This window comes from Eptatretus burgeri, chromosome 9 (genome assembly GCF_056783735.1).
Source record: "Eptatretus burgeri isolate ZD-2024b chromosome 9, Ebu_testis_v1, whole genome shotgun sequence".
In the NCBI taxonomy this organism is placed as follows: domain Eukaryota; kingdom Metazoa; phylum Chordata; class Myxini; order Myxiniformes; family Myxinidae; genus Eptatretus; species Eptatretus burgeri.
The window spans coordinates 23,081,134-23,102,511 of record NC_140969.1 but is presented as its reverse complement, the minus strand read 5'-3'; the positions used below and the strand labels follow the sequence as shown (position 1 = coordinate 23,102,511).

General features: G+C 40.0%; 1 protein-coding gene across 3 annotated transcripts in view; it reads right to left on the bottom strand.

The window, feature by feature from the left end:
* LOC147019715 (G protein-coupled receptor 68-like) overlaps positions 1 to 21,198 on the bottom strand; it is a 47,103-nt gene extending 25,905 nt beyond the window's left edge. The window contains exons 1-4 of one of the 3 annotated variants that reach the window (XM_085894378.1): positions 18,163 to 21,198; positions 17,703 to 17,752; positions 17,356 to 17,471; positions 13,031 to 13,146 (exon numbers count right to left, since the gene is read on the bottom strand). In XM_085894378.1, coding sequence (XP_085750504.1) covers positions 13,031 to 13,052 — 22 coding nt within the window. In that variant the 5' untranslated portion in view covers positions 13,053 to 13,146; positions 17,356 to 17,471; positions 17,703 to 17,752; positions 18,163 to 21,198. Of the gene's footprint in view, positions 1 to 13,030; positions 13,147 to 17,355; positions 17,557 to 17,702 lie in introns of those variants that run through there. The other 2 variants (XM_085894379.1, XM_085894377.1) reach the window with 2 other exon arrangements.
* Between the last annotated feature and the right edge of the window lie 180 nt (positions 21,199 to 21,378).

The following is a 21,378-nucleotide window of genomic DNA, read 5'->3' as shown; positions in this document are numbered from 1 at the left end:
TAAGTTGTTATGCAATGTAATTACATCTATTAATTACATAGTAATGAAATGTGAGTACATCTATTAATTACATAGTAATGCAATGTGAGTACGCCTATTAATTACGTAGTAATGAAATGTGAGTACATCTATTAATTATGTGGTAATGAAATGTGAGTACATCTATTAATTACAAAGTAATGCAATGTGAGTAAATCTATTAATTAAGTTGTTATGCAATGTAATTACATCTATTAATTACATAGTAATGCAATGTGAGTACATCTATTAATTACAGAGTAATGCAATGTGAGTACATCTATGAATTACATAGTAATGCAATGTTACTACATCTACTAATTACATAGTAATGAAATGTGAGTACATCTATTAATTACATAGTAATGAAATGTGAGTACGACGTCAATTACGTTTCATTGGTGACGTGAACATGTCTATTAATTACGTAGTTATGAAATGTGAGTACTCCATCGAGTACATTTCATTGGTGACGTGAACATGTCTATTAATTACGTAGGAATGAAATGTGAGTACATCTATTAATTACATCGTAATGAAATGTGAGTACATCTTTTAATATAATTACGAAGTAATGAAATGTGAGTACATCTTTTAATTACGTAGTAATGCAATGTGAGTACATCTATTAATTACGTAGTAATGAAATGCGAGTACATCTATTAATTACGTAGTAATGAAATGTGAGTACCTCTATTAATTACATAGTAATGAAATGTGAGTACATCTATTAATTACGTAGTCATGAAATGTGAGTACATCTATTACTTACATAGTAATGAAATGTGAGAACATCTATTAATTACAAAGTAATGCAATGTGAGTAAATCTATTAATTAAGTTGTTATGCAATGTAATTACATCTATTAATTACATAGTAATGAAATGTGAGTACATCTATTAATTACATAGTAATGCAATGTGAGTACGCCTATTAATTACGTAGTAATGAAATGTGAGTACATCTATTAATTATGTGGTAATGAAATGTGAGTACATCTATTAATTACAAAGTAATGCAATGTGAGTAAATCTATTAATTAAGTTGTTATGCAATGTAATTACATCTATTAATTACATAGTAATGAAATGTGAGTACATCTATTAATTACATAGTAATGCAATGTGAGTACGCCTATTAATTACATAGTAATGAAATGTGAGTACATCTATTAATTATGTGGTAATGAAATGTGAGTACATCTATTAATTACGCAGTAATGAAATGTGAGCACATCTATTAATTACATAGTAATGCAATGTGAGTACATCTATTAATTACATAGTAATGCAATGTGAGTACATCTATTAATTACAGAGTAATGCAATGTGAGTACATCTATTAATTACAGAGTTATGCAATGTGAGTAAATCTATTAATTACATAGTAATGCAATGTGAGTACATCTATTAATTACAGAGTAATGCAATGTGAGTACATCTATGAATTACATCGTAATGCAATGTGACTACATCCATTAATTACATAGTAATGAAATGTGAGTACATCTATTAATTACGTCGTCATGAAATGTGAGTATATCTATGAATTACATAGTAATGCAATGTGACTACATCTATTAATTACATAGGAATGAAATGTGAGTACGACGTCAATTACGTTTCATTGGTGACGTGAACATGTCTATTAATTACGTAGTTATGAAATGTGAGTACTCCATCGAGTACATTTCATTGGTGACGTGAACATGTCTATTAATTACGTAGGAATGAAATGCGAGTACATCTATTAATTACGTCGTAATGAAATGTGAGTACATCTATTAATTACGAAGTAATGAAATGTGAGTACATCTATGAATTACGTAGTAATGAAATGTGAGTACATCTTTTAATTACGTAGTAATGCAATGTGAGTACATCTATTAATTACGTAGTCATGAAATGTGAGTACATCTATTCATTACGTAGTCATGAAATGTGAGTACATCTATTAATTACAAAGTAATGCAATGTGAGTACATGTATTAATTACATAGTAATGAAATGTGAGTACATCTATTAATTACATAGTAATGAAATGTGAGTACATCTATAAATTACATAGTAATGCAACGTGAGTAAATCTATTAATTACGTAGTCATGAAATGCGAGTACATCTATTAATGACGTCGCAACGAAATGTGAGTACATCTATTAATTACAAAGTAATGCAATGTGAGTACATCTATTAATTATGTAGTAATGCAATGTGAGTGCATCTATGAATTACATGGTAATGCAATGTGAGTACATCGATTAATTACATAGTAATGCAATGTGAGTACATCTATTACTTACATAGCAATGAAATGTGAGTACATCTATTAATTACAGAGTAATGCAATGTGAGTATATCTATAAACTACATCGTAATGCAATGTGAGTACATCTATTAATTACATAGTAATGCAATGTGAGTACATCTATTAATTACAGAGTAATGCAATGTGAGTACATCTATGAATTACAGAGTAATGCAATGTTACTACATCTACTAATTACATAGTAATGAAATGTGAGTACATCTATTAATTACATAGTAATGAAATGTGAGTACGACGTCAATTACGTTTCATTGGTGACGTGAACATGTCTATTAATTACGTAGTTATGAAATGTGAGTACTCCATCGAGTACATTTCATTGGTGACGTGAACATGTCTATTAATTACGTAGGAATGAAATGTGAGTACATCTATTAATTACGTCGTAATGAAATGTGAGTACATCTATTAATATAATTATGAAGTAATGAAATGTGAGTACATCTATGAATTACGAAGTAATGAAATGTGAGTACATCTTTTAATTACGTAGTAATGCAATGTGAGTACATCTATTAATTACGTAGTAATGAAATGCGAGTGCATCTATTAATTACGTAGTAATGAAATGTGAGTACCTCTATTAATTACATAGTAATGAAATGTGAGTACATCTATTAATTACGTAGTCATGAAATGTGAGTACATCTATTACTTACATAATAATGAAATGTGAGAACATCTATTAATTACAAAGTAATGCAATGTGAGTAAATCTATTAATTAAGTTGTTATGCAATGTAATTACATCTATTAATTACATAGTAATGAAATGTGAGTACATCTATTAATTACATAGTAATGCAATGTGAGTACGCCTATTAATTACGTAGTAATGAAATGTGAGTACATCTATTAATTATGTGGTAATGAAATGTGAGTACATCTATTAATTACGCAGTAATGAAATGTGAGCACATCTATTAATTACATAGTAATGCAATGTGAGTACATCTATTAATTACGTTGTAATGAAATGTGAGTACAATCAGAACATCGATTAATTAAATAGTAATGCAATGTGAGTACATCTATTAATTACATAGTAATGAAATGTGAGTACAATCAGAACATCAATTAATTTAATAGTAATGCAATGTGAGTACATCTATTAATTACATAGTAATGAAATGCGAGTACATCTATTAATTACGTAGTCATGAAATGCGAGTACATCTATTAATTACACCGTAATGAAATGTGAGTACATCTATTAATTACGTAGTAATGAAATGCGAGTACATCTATTAATTACATAGTAATGAAATATGAGTTCATCTATTAATTACGCACTATAGGAATTTGAGTCTGCCCATTTAATATTCGTCCTCATACAATGTGAGTACATTTATTAATTATGTACTAATGAAATGTGAGTACATCTATTAATTACATGGTAATGAAATGTGAGTACATCTATTAATTACATAGTAATGAAATGTGAGTACATCTATTAATTACATAGCCATGAAATGTGAGTACATCTATTAATTACGTAGTAATGTAATGTGAGTACATCTATTAATTAAGTAGTAATGAAATGTGAGTACATCTATTAATTACGTAGTCATGAAATGTGAGTACATCTATTAATAACATCGTAATGCAATGTGAGTCCATCTATTAATTACGTAGTAATGAAATGTGAGTACATATATTAATTGCATAGTAATGAAATGTGAGTACTACGTCTATTACGTTTCATTGGTGACGTGAACATGTCTATTAAGTACATAGTATTTTAATGTGAGTGCAGTTCGTCTATGAGTTATGTAGTTTGAACGTGAGTTGGTACCATGATTACATGTATCAATTACGTCTATTAATTAGGTCCATTAATTACGTACTATTGCAATGTACCTTTGAGACCTTTACAGCATTTAGATCCCACGATACCCTTCAGACCTGTAAGATCCTTTTTAGACCTTTTAAGACCCTTTAGACACTTCAAACCCCTTTAGACCCTAACACCCTTTATACTTTACAGCATTTAGATGCCTTAGACCCTTTCATAACTTTTTCAGACCTTCACACCTTTTAATACCCTTTTGACCTTTAGACCCTTATAGACGTTTCTGGACTTTAAATTACACTCTTCAGACCCGTCAAAACCCCCGAGACCTTTGAAGATTCTTAAGACTTTTTCAGACCTTTTGACTTTACAACCTTTACACCTTTACAGATCTTTGCCCTTTAGACCATTTCAACCTTTCTTTTGCAATTAATGACTTATTTTTGTTTTTTTACTTAACCCTTCCATGAATTTGCCACACAAGATACATCACACAGAACAATCGAGGGTCTGCAATCTTTGATTGTTCTTTCTGGTTTACATATTGAGAAAGAAAGAACAAAGCTGGCACGTCTTGTACCATCTCAGGGAAAAATAACATTCTTTTCCTGTCATAATTCTCTGCAGACTATTGTAGTAGGACCTGTTACCAACCATAGTATATTAGAGTACTACTCTCATATACTATAGTTCTAACGGAAGCATTTTTGCCTGGGATTGTATCTCGTTCCTAGAACTCCTTGAAGAGACTACTTAATATTATAGTGTTACGATGTCACTTTGACAAATATTTATGAACAAACTGGCCTACTCTTCGCAAAGGTCACCGTGGGATCGTGAACATCCACCAAGCACCGACTAATGCCGGCAGATAGGACATCCAGTTTAATGTCCATCGGATGAACGGTACTCACATTGATGAATCTCCCTGCCTTATAATTATTGTCGGAAACTCAACTTACACACAAAGGTAGAAAGCAAACAGTTACGGGTCGGTTTCAGGAGTTTTAAGCTTTGGAACATCACCATGACGACAATTGTAAAGTACTTGCAATAAGAACTTGTACATCACATGTGGAATGCATTGCCATTAAATTAAATTATTAAATTATTAAATTGATCACCGAAACGCAGCGTTATAATTACACCAACGCAATCCCACCTGGAAAGGTCCGAATCTGATTTGCTTCGAATCAGGTTGACATACATCTCGGAGAAAGGTCAACGTGGGGTGTCGAAAACTTGGTGCCTTCTGTAAGTTTTGTAAGGACAGCGATTATAACCGGCCAATGAGCAGCGACGCTGTTTGTCTCCATTTATTGGCCCAACCTCACGACACCCCCTCCATCGACCCCACGAAGCTCCATGGTCTGTCACACTCAGAAGGAAACCTGTGCTTGTCTCAAACCACACAATGATGTCACTCCATACAAAGGCTTAAGAGAGGGGCACCAAAGAGGATGTTCAAAAAGCCCAAACTCACCCCCACAACACCCCAGCCCCACCAGGAGCACTACCAGAAATTTTCTAAGATTGGGGGGGGGTGGTGGTTAATGGTCCTACCAGTTAAGCATCAGACATCACTATATGGATATGACAAAAAGGATTATGGAGCTGAAGATGTGTAATTTGTAAACATGAGCAACACTCTCTGGATTGCGGCCGAGGGGGAGCCCCCTCTCCCATTGTGGCCTCCGATCCCACTAAGCTCCATGGGCCGTGAAACTCAGGAGGAAACCTCGGCTCGTCTCGAATCACACAATGATGTCACTGCACACAACGAGCTCGGGCCGAACAAAAGCTTTGACAAGGGTCTCTAAGCAGGATTCCTACAATCATTAGCCTGGCAGGCAGGAATCAGCAAGGAAAGGTTTCTTGGGAAACTTTCCCGATCTGAACATGTTATTCGTTGACCAGGTGAGATTACTGGCCTTCGGAGGAGGGACCTTACAGATCTGCAGACAAATCTACAATCTGTTATAAGTTGGGTATATAAACCATACTTGATTGGGCAAACATTTGTCACAAGCTGTGAAATCAATCATTCCAGTCATCACCATGAGGTCCTCAAAAAGGATTCATTCTTCCATTTAACCCAGAAAGTGCTGCAGCAAACACAATGAATAGCCATACCGAATACTGTACTGAGATAAGGGATGTAAGGGCAAGAGAAAGGTGAGAAGGAAGGGTGTGGGGTAGTTGGAGAGGTGATTTGGGGAGGGAAAGGGGGTAATGGAGCGAATAGTAGGCCACGAGCTAAAGGCAGAGTGGAGATGTATCGATACGTGTGTCTCGTCTCCACTAGCAAGTTCCAGATGAGTTCATTTTGGAAGTATAGACTAAAGCCAGAACTAAATTCTATGTTCCCATTACCAAAAAGGCCAAAACGGTCTGAGTTGGCAGGTTCGTCAATAAGTTAGGGAACTTTTCTTGGTTCAGAACGATTTAGTGGATACAGTGAGTGGAGTATGAACTTGTTCCAAACTACCCAATGGAGACGAGGCATGATTAATGAATGGAACATGATGTTTGGCATCAATGTAATGACGTTTATAAAAAGGTCAGACTCACGACCAGACCATCGGTATAATCACAAGAAATGTTCAATTTGCTCTTTTAACAGGGGCCAGTGGCAGGCCGAGGCAATGGCATCCATGAAGTCGCACAGGTGGGAGGCTCTGTTGTTATATGTATGTATATGTGTTTTATTGCTCAACGTTTCTATTGGCAACTATCTTCCCACGAATCAGATTTAGATAAAACCAAGTTCAATGTGTAGATTGATGTTTATTGAACATGGTAATGTCGACTTTAGATGCCTTAGACCCTTTCATAACTTTTTCAGACCTTCACACCTTTTAATACCCTTTTGACCTTTAGACCCTTATAGACGTTTCTGGACCTTAAATTACACCCTTCAGACCCGTCAAAACCCCCGAGACCTTTGAAGATTCTTAAGACTTTTTCAGACCTTTTGACTTTACAACCTTTACACCTTTACAGATCTTTGCCCTTTAGACCATTTCAACCTTTCTTTTGCAATTAATGACTTATTTTTGTTATATATATATATATATATATATATATATATATATATATATATATATATATATATATATATATATATATATATATATATATATACTTATATACTTATATACATATATATATATATACTTATATACATATATACATATATACATATATACATATATATATATATATACATATATATATATATATATATATATATATATATATATATATATTACGATATCTCAAAAAATTTGGATGGATTCGGACAAAATTTGGTGGATGAGCTGGATCAGTGACAAGAACAAGCAGATTAAATTTTGGTTCATGTCCAGATTCAGAACTAGCATATCAATGGGATACAAAACATAAAGTGTTCAGCCTGGTGGTGGTATGCTCTCTACCGAGTGCCGCTCTAATTGTTGTTGTCATTGCTGTCGTGGTGGCTGTGGTTGTTGTTGTTTGGGTGCTCCTTCCATGTACTTTCATATATATATTTTTACTATTGTTTCAAGAACTATTACTTTGTATAATTTTGTGTGCTTCTCCCGTGTCCTTCGAATAATAAATGTTACCATTGGAAGTGCTGCTTCAAGCTCCCACTCCCACTTCTTTTTCCTCAATCTTGGAAAGAGGGCTTTCAAAACAGGCATCTATTGTATATTGTGAAACAGACACATTTTTGTTCCAAGTTCATCGAATATTACCTTTCCAACGGTGCCATTTCTATTATTCTACAGCAGGAACAACTTTAGAATGAAGCATCTCAAACAAACAGTTGGAAGGATGGACAGACAACGAACGCTTCCTCCTTTTAGTCACAGATGCAGTGCGTCCCCACAATTTGCGACACCCAAACTTGAAATATTTTTCGATCTACAAAAAGAGCTCGTAAAATGAGCCAAATCGTAAACGATAACCAGGAAGCATCTGATAATGCCAAGACAATCCACTTTGTATTCACACTTCTTCGTCTTCTGGATGCTCAACGGAACATTTGACCTTTTGACCAAATTATTTAATTTGACTTCTCCATATTCTTGTAATAAAGTTTTGTTGAAAATTTGATGACAGAAGCTCAAATGGTAAAAAATAAAAATAAAAAATGCAAAACCCCATCTCCCGCTGCGCAGGAGACGGGCTAATAAACTCGACATTACCATGTTCAATAAACATCAATCTACACATTGAACTTGGTTTTATCTAAATCTGATTCGTGGGAAGATAGTTGCCAATAGAAACGTTGAGCAATAAAACACATTTGAAGGGTGGAGACTGGAGAGGCACAGTGACATTACATGCACAGTAAGTCCTCTCCATATGAGACTTTATTATGTGCTATTTCGATATTACGCAAAGACCCTTCTTCAACCAGAAGCTTGTTATATGCAAAAAAATTTACGATGATGAGATCAAGTGATGCGTGACGTCACAATCAAGGAACAGTATTGTTGTTCAAGGTACTCCTTGTACCTGGATAATGCCCCTGGCCACCACAGACACCTGATGAACATCTGCCCCAATGTCAATGTTCTCTTCTTGCCCCGGTAACACCACCTCAATACTACAGCTTCCAGACGAGGGGGTGGTCGCCACGTTCAAGACTTATGGGATAATATCCCAGATGATAATTCTCACAGATGAATAAAACAAGCCAGACAAGTTTGCATAATACGGTCGAGTTAAGTGTTGATAACCTCAAGAAATAACAAATTAAGAAGATTATCAACAACAAGAAGACGACGAGGAACTTCTGGCGGTTAAGGACTGAACATCGAGTAAATTGGCTCACTTTATTTCACTCTCTGAGTAACCGTCGCAAGCTGCCCTTTACTCTGGACCCAAGAAGCCTGCAGTTAAACGCTACTTGAATGCCACTGTTAGTCCCTACAAGGAAATCTACGATCAAAAGTGGCAATTGGCCAAGCAGTCGAGCATCTTGCACTTCTTCAAGCAACCTCCTAGCCAATCAACCACCCTGACACCTCCTGCATCTTCATGCCCATCGACATCCGCTCTGACACCTGCACTACTTCCATAGCCCGACACCTGCACCACCAATCAATGGGATTGTCATTTGTCATGCGTGTACTATTTGTGAATGTCTTTTCAGCTGTGGAGGAACTCTGGGAAGGGTTTAAAAAGGCAAAGGGTTGACCTTGCGCAGCCTTTCTTGGGTGCTTTATGCAGCTTCTTCGGCGAGAAGAGCATGAGAGGAGTCAATTTATTTACATAATTCTAGCCACCTGGATTTAATTGATTAGGTGAGAGCTAATTGGTTATTCCCTCCATTCACAGGTGAGAGATGTGGGTGGGTCTTCCTTTTTTCATTTATATGTTGACTACTTTTGACGTTTACATGTGGTACAAGCTTGGGAGCCTCAGTCGTGCATGTTTCTGTCTGTGCTGTCGCTGATGATTCACCAACAAGTGATGAAACCAGTCTGGCAGCTGAGGGGGTGTGTTTAGCATTGGAATTCTCATGTATGTACTATTTGCGAATGTCTTTACAGCTATGGAGGAACTTTGGGAAGGGTTTGAAACAGTAAATGGTTTACCTTTGGTAGACTTTCATGGTTGCTTTATGCAACTTTCTTTGGCTGGAAAAGCATGGGGGGAGTCTGCATGTGTGTGCAGATATATATATATATATATATATATATATATATATATATATATATATATATATATATATATATATATATATATATATATGGCACTTCGAGGGTGGGGGTATCCCTGGTTACCGTGGACTCACTGAGAATCGCAGGCTATCGCACACGAAAAACTTTGTGTTGCAGTGGGTCACTAAACCACGAACGCCAATAGCTTGACCACGTGACTTAGGGTCCTCCATCTGACAATGTTTACCTTAGAAGATGTGATCTTTTTGGGGAATCACGTCCTCGGCAATTATGCTATTGTCTTGGTTGGATCGTGATCAATGCGGCCGAGATTTCCGCAAGCACAATGCCGGACTGATATGAGAGCCAATGAGTGGGGAATTATAACCTCCCAGCTAATCTACATACGGACATTGTTGGACCAATGGAAGAGAGCATCACCACAGGCAGATTGGAAATATAACAAGAATAATTTATTTACAATGAGCGATGAGGGGTATGAGAAGGAAGAAGGGGAACTTAAGAGCTTTCATGGCGTCAAAGGGGAACCGGGGCAGGAAAAGGGGGAATGCAATAAAATAATCAAGACGTGTATTTACAAAAAGGGAAAGCAAATGTACTAGTTGCAGACCTAACCCATGCCTTACCTACCAGCGAAGAAAACAGGGTACCCATCAGACCACACACACACAGGGAGACAAATTGGGACTGGTGCGTGCATCACCGTCACCCTCCCCAACATGGTACCGCACTCCGAAATGGCCCCGGAACTACTCTCCACCACCGAGGGTCCACCAGCTCCTTTGGGAGCACAAACCAACACATCCAGGACCAGGAAAGAGACGAGTGTGATGACCCAGGCAGAGAGAGAACAAGCACGTGCCACGATCAGGACTCCGATAGCTCTAGGCAAAAGAAGAAAGACAGCGCAGAAACCAGGACCAAGGGAGCTCAGGTTGATGACAGAGACAGTAGCAACCAGGGCCCAGGTAGCTCGGGGTGACGACAGAGACAATAACAACCAGGACCAAGGTAACTCGAGGGCGACGATAGAGAGAGAGAGAGAGAGAGAGAGAGAGAGAGAGAGAGAGAGAGAGAGAGAGAGAGAGAGAGAGAGAGAGAGAGAGAGAGAGAGAGAGAGAGAGAGAGAGAGAGAGAGAGAGAGAGAGAGAGAGAGAGAGAGAGAGAGAGAGAGAGAGAGAGAGAGAGAGAGAGCGAGAGAGAGAGAGAGAGGTAACCAGGGCCAAGGTAGCTCGGGGCAACGACAGAGCGAGAGAATCAGTGCGCCGAGTGCAACTTTATAGCCATGGGGGCGGGCGGGGTCAAAGAGCCACATGCCACATCCGCAAAGGTGGCCTGGGACCAGCCAGTAGGCCATGTCAGACCCCACGAGCCAGTCCCATGCCAGCCATTGGAGGGTTCCCTTGCAGCCCCACCTATTCTGCTGCCCAGCCGGATATTCAGTCATTTGGTCCTTCCGGCTGTCGTCATGAACAGAGTTCGCACTTAACGTGGGGGGAATATCTTCTACCCCCATACTCCTGGGACGAACCCCAAATATCCAACAATGTTAATGGCGCAAAGCCAGGGACTGGGGTAATCATTCCAGGGAGGCTGGGTCATGACCTGGTTCGTTTGCCAGTCAATTCGGGTGGAGGGGAATAAACGGGGATTAGGGGAAGAAAATACAGTACAGGGGAAGACGGAAATAAATTACATTACAGGGTAGACGTCCATTCAGATGAACAGACAAACAAAGACTTTGCGGAGCATGAAACAATAAAGGGAAATGGGAGAATTTGGCACGCGTTCCAGAATGCTGGTGTACGAAGCACACTTTGAATTCCATGGCAGTAAAACACACACACACCCTGTGCAGATGTGTCATGGCACATGCCATCAGGTGTGAATGGCTCCATTCTCCCAACGGGTTGACAGGGGACACTAACTACCCAACCAATGCATTTAATTACGTAATAACCCCTATAAGGAAGGCGCTATTCTTAAAGTTCATAATGGAGGGAATTACTCGAAAAGTCGACGTGCTATGTGTGTTTCAACTTCAGCATACGGTTTACAAAACCGCAACAATATGTTGAACAAAAAAAAAATGGAAACATCTGGGTGAATGAGGGACACCAAGTACATTGAAAGCAAAGGCTTCGATACAACAGGTGTGGTCCACATGATAATGAAGCACATAACATGCCAGCATGCTTAGGGTCATGTATAAAAATGCTGCACAGGCCTAGGTCAGGTCAGGTGTGGGAGCATGGACCAGAACAGCGCGTCGCTGCGTCCACTTTCCGCCAGTACTCCAGGGGCCTCCGTCTGGCCATCCCCCAGGCAGATGCCAGGCCCATCCCCATCTCCTTGAGAAGCCGATCAACCTGCTGCAACCACGAGGCACGTGGTCAGCCCATTGGCCTCCTCCACTTATGGGACTCCCTCGCTGAGAGAATCTGGTGAGCAGGATCAGCGTCAGGAAAACGAGCCACACGTCCATACAGCCGCAGCTGACGCTCACGGACCATGCAGGTAACAGATCTCATCCGAGTCTCTCTCAGCAACCGCTCGTTGGACACAAAGTCCGACCAGCGATAGCCAAGGATTCTCCGAAGAGACCTGGTACCAAAGGAATTAAGTCTCCGTCTCAGATCCCTGGTCAGAGTCCAAGTCTCGCATCCATAGAGCAAGACTGGAAGCACCAAGGACCTGAAGACTCGGACTTTCGTCCTCCCGCACAGGTACCGGAGGCGCCACACCCCATGATCCAGTGAATCCATGACTCCCCAGGCCCGACCCAGACATCTATTGACCTCTGACTCACAGCCAGCAGAGACATGAATATCACTGCCAAGGTAAGTGAATCTCTCCACGACCTCAACATCCTCTCCACAAACAGACGCCTGGCCTCGTTGCCTCTATTTATGGCTACCATGGCTGCAAGAGGAGACCTCAGTGACTTTGAAAGAGGGGTGATTGTTGGAGCACGTTTGGCAGGAGCTTCAGTGACAAAGGCAGCTCCACTTGCTGATGTTTCGCGCTCAACGGTGTCTGGGATGATGTCGGCAGGAAACTCAGGGAGAAAGACATAATCAGGAAAGGGCAACAGTGGGCGGAATCTCGTTGCGTGATTGTGACTCGTGGGTTGCGTAATTGGTGGAGTTTCCATTGAGTGTGGTAAATGTGTGCGTGTGGTGTTAGAGATCGAGCATTGTTGATTTTTGCTCACCGTCCGCAGCTCTTTGCACCATCCAGTTTTGCCATTTGCATCAGACGTGTGTATGGTGTGGGTATGTGCACCATCTCCCCAGTTAGACCACCCTCTCGGCTCTTGCTGTGCCATTCCTGCAGGATCAATCTGTGTCATTAGTTGGAAGTCATGTCTCGGACACAGGTCCCACACAAGTAAAATTTGTGGTCAGATTGCACGCAATGGCACGATATGTCCGAATATCTCGACTACCTTGGCCCTGGTTATCTCTGGTTATCTCTCTGGTTATCTCGATCTCGATCTCTCTCTCTCTCTCTCTCTCTCTCTCTCTCTCTCTCTCTCTCTCTCTCTCTCTCTCTCTCTCTCTCTCTCTCTCTCTCTCTCTCTCTCTCTCTCTCTCTCTCTCTCTCTCTCTCTCTCTCTCTCTCTCTCTCTCTCTCTCTCTCTCTCTCTTTCTCTCTCTCTGTCGTCGCCCTCGAGCTACTTTGGTCCTGGTTGCTACTGTCCCTGTCGTCACCCCGAGCTACCTTGGTCCTGGTTGCTGTGCTGTCAATGGCCTTCCTTCGCCTAACTGCTCGACCATGTTCATCTCGCCTTTGTTTCAAATTCTTCCAGTTTCACCAGTGTAGAATTGGTCACAGTCTCTACATGATGAGTGATAAACTACTGATTTGTCACCGGTTGATATCCCGTCCTTTAGCTTTGAAATGACATTATGGATGGCCCGCAGTGTAGCACAGACGTTGGCAGCTCGGGTATGGACTGTCATCTTCCAAAGTCGATGCAATTAAAGAAATTAGATTAATTGGAGGAGTCAAGTTCCATAAGGGGTATCGCAAAAGGATACTCCCTACCCCGAGAGAACCAAAAACTGGCAGAACGGAAGGGGCTATACATGCTAGGGAAGTGTGTACTGCCGAATTACCCGGGCCTTTCCAAAAGGATTGGCAAAATAGTACACAGCGTGCCGATTGGTGGAGCATACAAGCCTCTACGCACCATCCGTAGCGTCATTTCAAAGGTAAAGGGCAGGATATCAACCGGTGCAAATCCGGAGTGGTTCACCACTCATCGTGCAGAGACCTCTAGACTGTCCTGCCAGCCCTTCACTATATTTTTTATTCATATATAAAAAAGAAAGAAAGAAAAACTCATGTATAAAATGCATGAATTTTTAAATATATATATGGATATGGATATGGATATGGATATGGATATGGATATGGATATCCTCAGCACACAAAAATACCACCAGTAAACAAACAAGTGGAACTGCCTGCCATCACCCACCTCCACCACACACACACACCTCTTCCCTCCACCACCTCACCCCACCATAGAGTTAAAATAGCGTCATTATATTAACATTAAAAACATCCAAAAGCACCTTGTAATTTTTGGCTTTATTAGTGTGGAGCTGATTACAGACAATGAATGTGATGCTCTGTTCTACTAACACGAAGGGGCTAATGCTCGAAACATCAGCTGCATCTCATTTCTCATGGCAATACATCCACTTTTATGAACTTTTAGTTCATAAAATCCATTGTTAAAGAAAATAACCAGTTGTTAATGCAACCATACCGTTCTTATAATCACAGCCAAACACGGGCTAAATTGTCAACACGAAGAGAAGAAGACCTTGCCTTATTTAACTCCCTCGGGTGTTGATAAAGACAACCTTGTCAACACACCTCTATCAACACACCTATACTCCAGGCAAGTTTGTATGATTCATCGCTCAACAAGACAAATATTTTAAATACCATGTCCTCCGAGTCGTAGACTAGCCCGTTTTGAGTTGCTTGTACAAGGCGAGCCGGTTTTGAACGAAAATAAGCTTCAACAAAAACATGAAGTCTAAAATTCCATCCACATGACCATTTCAACGTACCCATTTTGGGTGGTCCTCGGTATGACCCAATGGGGATCTCTCGTTTTCCATCTGCTGTCACTCTCTGTTGATATTACAAAAGCACACAATGGGGTCCTGGAGCTGATGAATGACTTGGTAGCGGTGGGAGGAGAGTACGTGGGCATGGATGTAGTCGGCTCGAGGGGGGTGAGGAGGGCAGCAACGATGCGGGAGAGCATTCTCTCTCAAAAAATGCAGCCATGCGTGGGGATTGAATTGGGAGCCATAATGGAAGCAAACAGTACACAAGGCTTGGCAGGAAAGAAGGAATAAATACGAAAATAAGTCAGAAGAAAGACAAAGCCAATCCACATCACATTAAAATTTATTATTGTTTGTAAATCTGGATCTGCAAGCTAATCCAACAGATGTAGAAGGTTGTGCGCCTCCTGCAATTGTGAGATAAAATTATATATTATAATATCATGAAAACTCAACCGATTAGTTCAGATCGAGTTCGGTTCGTCAACCTCCAAGAAAAGTCAGGTAGATTGTTGTCGGTTGCTGGACGGCACTGCATCCTAAAGCACAGCATCCCTTGGATGTGGACTTACGGCAAGCTGTCCCCTCCGCGTTGATCCCAAGGTATCTCTTCAAAATAATAGAGTGCTGCGTCCTGACATCCTGACTGTTTTTCTGTCTCAAAATCAAATGGATTATACATGTCATTATCAGGGATTTTGGTGGTAAGTTTGATAAGTTATTGGTCATATGGAGGTGGTAAACTGATGAATTAGGTTAACGGCATACAGACGCAACATGGGATTGATGTATCAAATGGCATCCGCGTTTAATCATACGAGGTATTTCTGCAGCCGAGTCCGTTATACACCTTGAAAGAGTATTTCTTAATGATACCATGTTAGTAAGGTACAATGTTTATCATAAGGTACAACGACAGTTAGGTACAATGTTCATGATCAGCTCGATCACTTTAGGGGAGTGTTGCCCAAGACGGGACATTATTTTTTTCTCTGGAATCATTTTTTTTCTAATTTTCTGGTTTAAAATAAAATGACGACATTCATGAACACATTAAAAAAAAAAAAGATATTCATGAGTGCATTCATAGAAATTACCGAACCTCAAGGACTCGTGGCAAATACACGGCATTAGAGCCCGTGTTAATTGCACGGAAAAAAATGACAATATCCCATCTCTGGCACCATTCCATCTTGGGTAGCTCTCACCGATGGAAGCGGTTCATCTTTAAGGTTTTGACCTTGTATTTCGGAGATTGGGTAAAAAGGAGATATTTTACAAATTACCAAAACTAACGGAGGAATAATTAGGAAAATTGCTTTATCAAAACCACAGTGCAATAAATTTGTTACAATATTGTCGTGTGGATGGCAACCTCCCAACGAGATGCAACTACACCTGAGCGGTTACCATCCACGCTGAAGTTGAAAATTGAAGGATGGCCAAACTATCAAACTAGCTGGCCACACGAGACACGTCTCTCACAAGGGGTATTCACCGACCTGTGATCGAGGGGGGGGGGGCTATTGCAGCCCCGGTTATAAAACCATCATTACGGCAAAATAAATCCTCCAGGAATACTCAATTAACCCAATCATTTGCGTGACAAAATGGCTGCAACACGAGGCAAACCGTTCCGTAGGAGATAAATAAATAATTTATTGCACAAAACACAGTATAAACACAAATCCTAAAAGACAAGACAACAACCTACTCCCTCACTCCTCCCCCCCCCCCCACACACACACCCTGGTGCCACACACACACACACACACACGGCAGCAGCAAAGAGGGGAAGGCTTGTGGTGGAGAGCATGCAACTGGTGAAGGAAAGCTGCAGCATGAAGATAGAGAACTCCAGGGACAGGACGTTGGAGCAGAACACGGAACAAGAAAACACACACAGTGTAGTCTCATCTCGCCCAGAGCAAGGTCAGGAGGCAGACAGTGGGGGCAGATAACGCCAGAGGGTCAAAGTTTGTGGGTCAGTGGGTCAGTGGGTCAGACAGAGAACATTTCCTGTCGAGCCAGGGTTATCCTCATGCATCGTGGTTTCTCATGCAGAGTTTATAAGGTAATATTAGATCACTAAGCAAGTATTTCTCATGGAAACAAGTGTTAAGGCACACATGGTATTGTGAAATATCCTTCAGCTTTTCAGCATAAATATGGGATTTGATTAGTCATGATAAAATCATTAAGGGAGGTATACAGAAGTCGTCCTTTTTTAAAAATTCAAACAAAAAGTTGATTCCCATCATCATCATCACCACCATCATCATCATCATCATCATCATAAATGTACCACACTCTTTACAGAGCATCGGTGTTGCCGTAGCAGATACCGATGGGCAAGGGTTATGGTTATGCTGGAAGGTTTGCCTTTATCTTCCCAGCAGTTAATGCAGGAATTTGTGATTTGTTCAGAGTCCCGGCGATAACTCACACATTTTGAGTGAAGGACACCATCGGATATTTAAAGTCCACCAATGACCTGCGTTGGCAGATGGGTCCTCCTGCTCAACGTCCTTGTGATGAACAACGCATACATGATGTATGGCCCTGCAGGACAAACACCAGGATGACGGGTTATAGCTGGGTAGAGGTTTGAACCCAGTGTAGCGAGCACAGAGGCGAGTGCGCATCCCTCAAGCTCGACCTTCCTTCAGACCCCTTCCTACATAAGGTAAACAGATGTCATCTCTTTGTGCAAATGCAAATGTTTCTTTTCCCACCTTCATATCACATTCAAAATTTTCACACCACTCCGTGTCTCAAAGCTGGAATAAATACCTTCATACTCCTGTAGTCATGGTTGATCATATACTTCGGCAAAGGTGAAACTGTTGATCATAAAATATGAGCAAATGTGAGGCTGAATCAGGCAGACAGCTTTCATCAAGGTCACTCAGGGTTTCCAAAGTTATCAACAAAGAGAAATAACAGGTGAGAGGGAGAAATAAAGTTTTAAAAAAATAAATAATTAAAAGTTACGAATATATTCTTAAGATTCTGGGTCTTCGATTTTGAGGTGGGTAGGGGGAAAATGCAAAAATATATATATATTCAAGGACGAATAGGGAAAGAGTGGGAAGAAAAGGGAAGGTGGGAGAGTTGAGGGAAGGATGGAGACAAAAAGGTAGGAATATTGGGAAGAGTAATGAGAGGGAGCTATGGGTAGGGAATGTGGGGAGATTTGGGAGGATGCCGAACGAGCAAAATGAGTTCTTGCACAGCTGCTGCCATTACTCACCTATTGGAGGGTTAAAAATCCTACAAAAGGGAGAAGAACAAAAAAAAATAAAACAGCGTTCAACAAACATTGTGCTTGGCAGACATGCTGAACCAGAAGGGCACTCGGTGGAGCGCATACCTCCGCCATGTAATGCCTGATCCAGCAGATCATATCAGGCCCAATACATTTTTGAAATACCATGCTATACTGCACATCGTTTTTGGAGCTATCTCTCAATGGTGAAGAATCACATAAAAAATTTAAATAATCCTCGTATCCGGATCCGGATCTTCACCAAAATCGAATCAATTCGTCATTGCGACACACCCAAACCAGTCCACCAAGTTTCATCGGAATCCGTCCGCAACTTTTTCAGATATCGTGCTAAATATCAGTTTAACCCTTTCAATCAATGGTGAAAAATCACTGAAAACATTGGAGAAGCCGTCCGTGTTCATGAAGTTGGTTTTCGTGGTTTTCATGAAATAAGCAATCAAAGCTTGGTGCTACAATGGGCTCGACTACTGTGCCAATGACATCAAATGCACTTTGGGGCCCATCTATGACCTCAGCAAAGATAGTGAAAAGTTTGACCCTTCAAAAACTTTACCCAAAATTTGTCCTGTAAATCCTTTTGTTCCTCCTTTTGTCTCATCTCCGCCCAACCCTCCATTGCTTTATCTACATACCCCCCTATCCTCCTATTTCTCCTATATATTCCTCCCTTCCTTTTCTCAATTCATATCGCTGTTACCCCTCACCCCCTCACTTTTTAACCTCCGCCACTAAAAGTACACTGAGGTTATGTTTTTACCCCTGTTTGTCTGTTTGTTTGCTTGGTTGGTTGTTTGTCCGCGAGCACATATCTCAAAAAGTTGCGGACAGATTCCCATGAAACTTGGTGGGCTGATTGGGTGTGTGACAAGGAAGATTCTGGATCTGTATCCGAGAAGTTTTTTTTCAATTCGTCACCATTGAGAGATATTGCCAAAAATGATAAAAACAATACATGATATCTTAAACAGTTATGGCCGGATAACTACAAAACTTGGTGGATGAGTTGATGAGGTGACAAGAACAACCCGATTTGATCAGGTTCAGGTCCAGATCCAGATGCGACCTCTCAGTGGGATACAAAACGTGAAGTGTTCAGCCTGATAGAGGTATGTGATCTACGGAGTATCATTCTAGTTACTTAACGTCATTTGGAGACAGCCACTTATTATAACGATTGTGCTGTACACCAGTGAACAGGTAACAGTATCTAGTTCTGACATTATGTGACCTCGTTTGGTAAATTAATGTAAATGTTCATTTCATTAAGTGAAGGAAGTTCTATAAAGGAAGAGAATGAGAATAAAGAAACGTTCTGGGGATTTGTGGAAGAAGCTTGTGAAAAAGGAAAAAGGGAACTCATAACGAAACGACTGTAGGTTATTGTTTGGAAGAGGAAAACGAATATAATGTACATACACAATTTTAGATTGAAAAACGAATAATTATCCACAGCTGAGTAAGAGTGAAACATATCGAACACTCCTTGGAGGGAGTAAAAAAAAATACGAAGATGTGTAGGACTATATATTATGTTATATGATTATATATATATATATATATATATATATATATATATATATATATATATATATATATATATATATATATATATATACATACAGTAAGTAGACTGCAAAGGTATTCACCCCGACCAATAATAACACATTTAGATGAATTACTAATTATATAGAAACAATTTTTCAAAATGAACTTTTTTATTAATCACTGAAGAGATCAAACGAAACACTGTTCTAGTTGAAGGAGGTCACATGTCAGGAATACCTGCACAAACAAGTACAAATTAAAATTCACTGGTTGTAAAAGTATTCAGTACCTTAGGTCAGTACTTGGTGGAAGAACCTTTTGCAGCAATGATTGCTATGAGTCTTTTTTGGGGTAGGTCTCCACCAGCTTTGTACAGCGAGATGGTGAAAACTTTACCCGTTCATGTGAAAATTGATCTTGTTCTGCCAAGTTTGATGGGGATCGTCGATGGACTGCAATCTACAAGTCTCGCCAAAAATGTTCAATTGGCTTCAAGTCAGGACTTTGACTGGGGCACTCAAGAACATTTATTTTCTTCTTTTTCAGGAACTCCAGTGTGGCTTTAGCTTTGTGCTTCGGATCATTGTCCTGCTGAAATGTGAATCTCCTTCCCAGTTTCAGATTCGTGGCCGACTCAAACAGATTTTCATCAAGGAGTCTCAAGTACTTTGAACCATCCATTGTCCCTTCTATCCTGACAAGCTTGCCAGTCCCTACTGATGAAAAGCAGCCCCATGACATGACGCTGCCACCACCGTGCTTGATGATTATGTGCAAGATTTGTGTTGACAGGACTATGTGCAGTGTTAGGCTTGCGCTAGACATAACGCATTGAATTTAGATCAAAAAATTTCAATTTTTGTCTCTTCTGATGACAAAACTTTTCGCCAAATGCCTGCAGTATCATTACATGCTTTGTCACAAACTCCACACGAGCTATTAGATGCGTCTTTTCAGTAATGGCCTCTCTCTTGCCACCTGTCCATAGAGGCCAGCTTTGTGAAGGGAACGGGATATTGTTGATTGATGAACACTGACCCCCATCTCGGACATAGAGCGTTGCAGATCTTTCAAAACCATTGTTGGATTTACAGTGACATCCCGAACCAGCTTCTTGCTTTCTCGGCTGCTGAGTTTGGATGGACTAGATCTGGGTAGAGTCTGGGTGGTATGTCTTCCATTTCTTCATTATGGATTTCACCGTACTCAAAGGGATAATAAGTGATGAAAATGTTCTTATAACCCTCTCCTGAATGGTGCTTCTCCACCACTTTATGTCTGACTTCTTTGGAAAGCTCCTTGGTCTTCATGTTTGCCGTGTTGGTTGACCAAGTGAGTCACACCTTAAGATAAGTGGAGGAGCTTAATGTTTAAGTTAAACCACTGATGACAAAGAGGTAAAACCTATTACACTTGTTTTGTAAACTTTCAAACAAATAATTTGCTCCTGGAGTGATTTAGGGTTTGAACGCTTTTGCAACTGAGAATCATCTGATTTTCACTGTTCATTTTACTTATGCACATTTTATCTGCATTTTTTTTAGTTTTATTACTTTGCGGTTGTTTGTGAAGATTAAATGTTAACTTTGATTTGAAAGCATCATGAAATAAGCTGAGGTGGCATCAAAATGT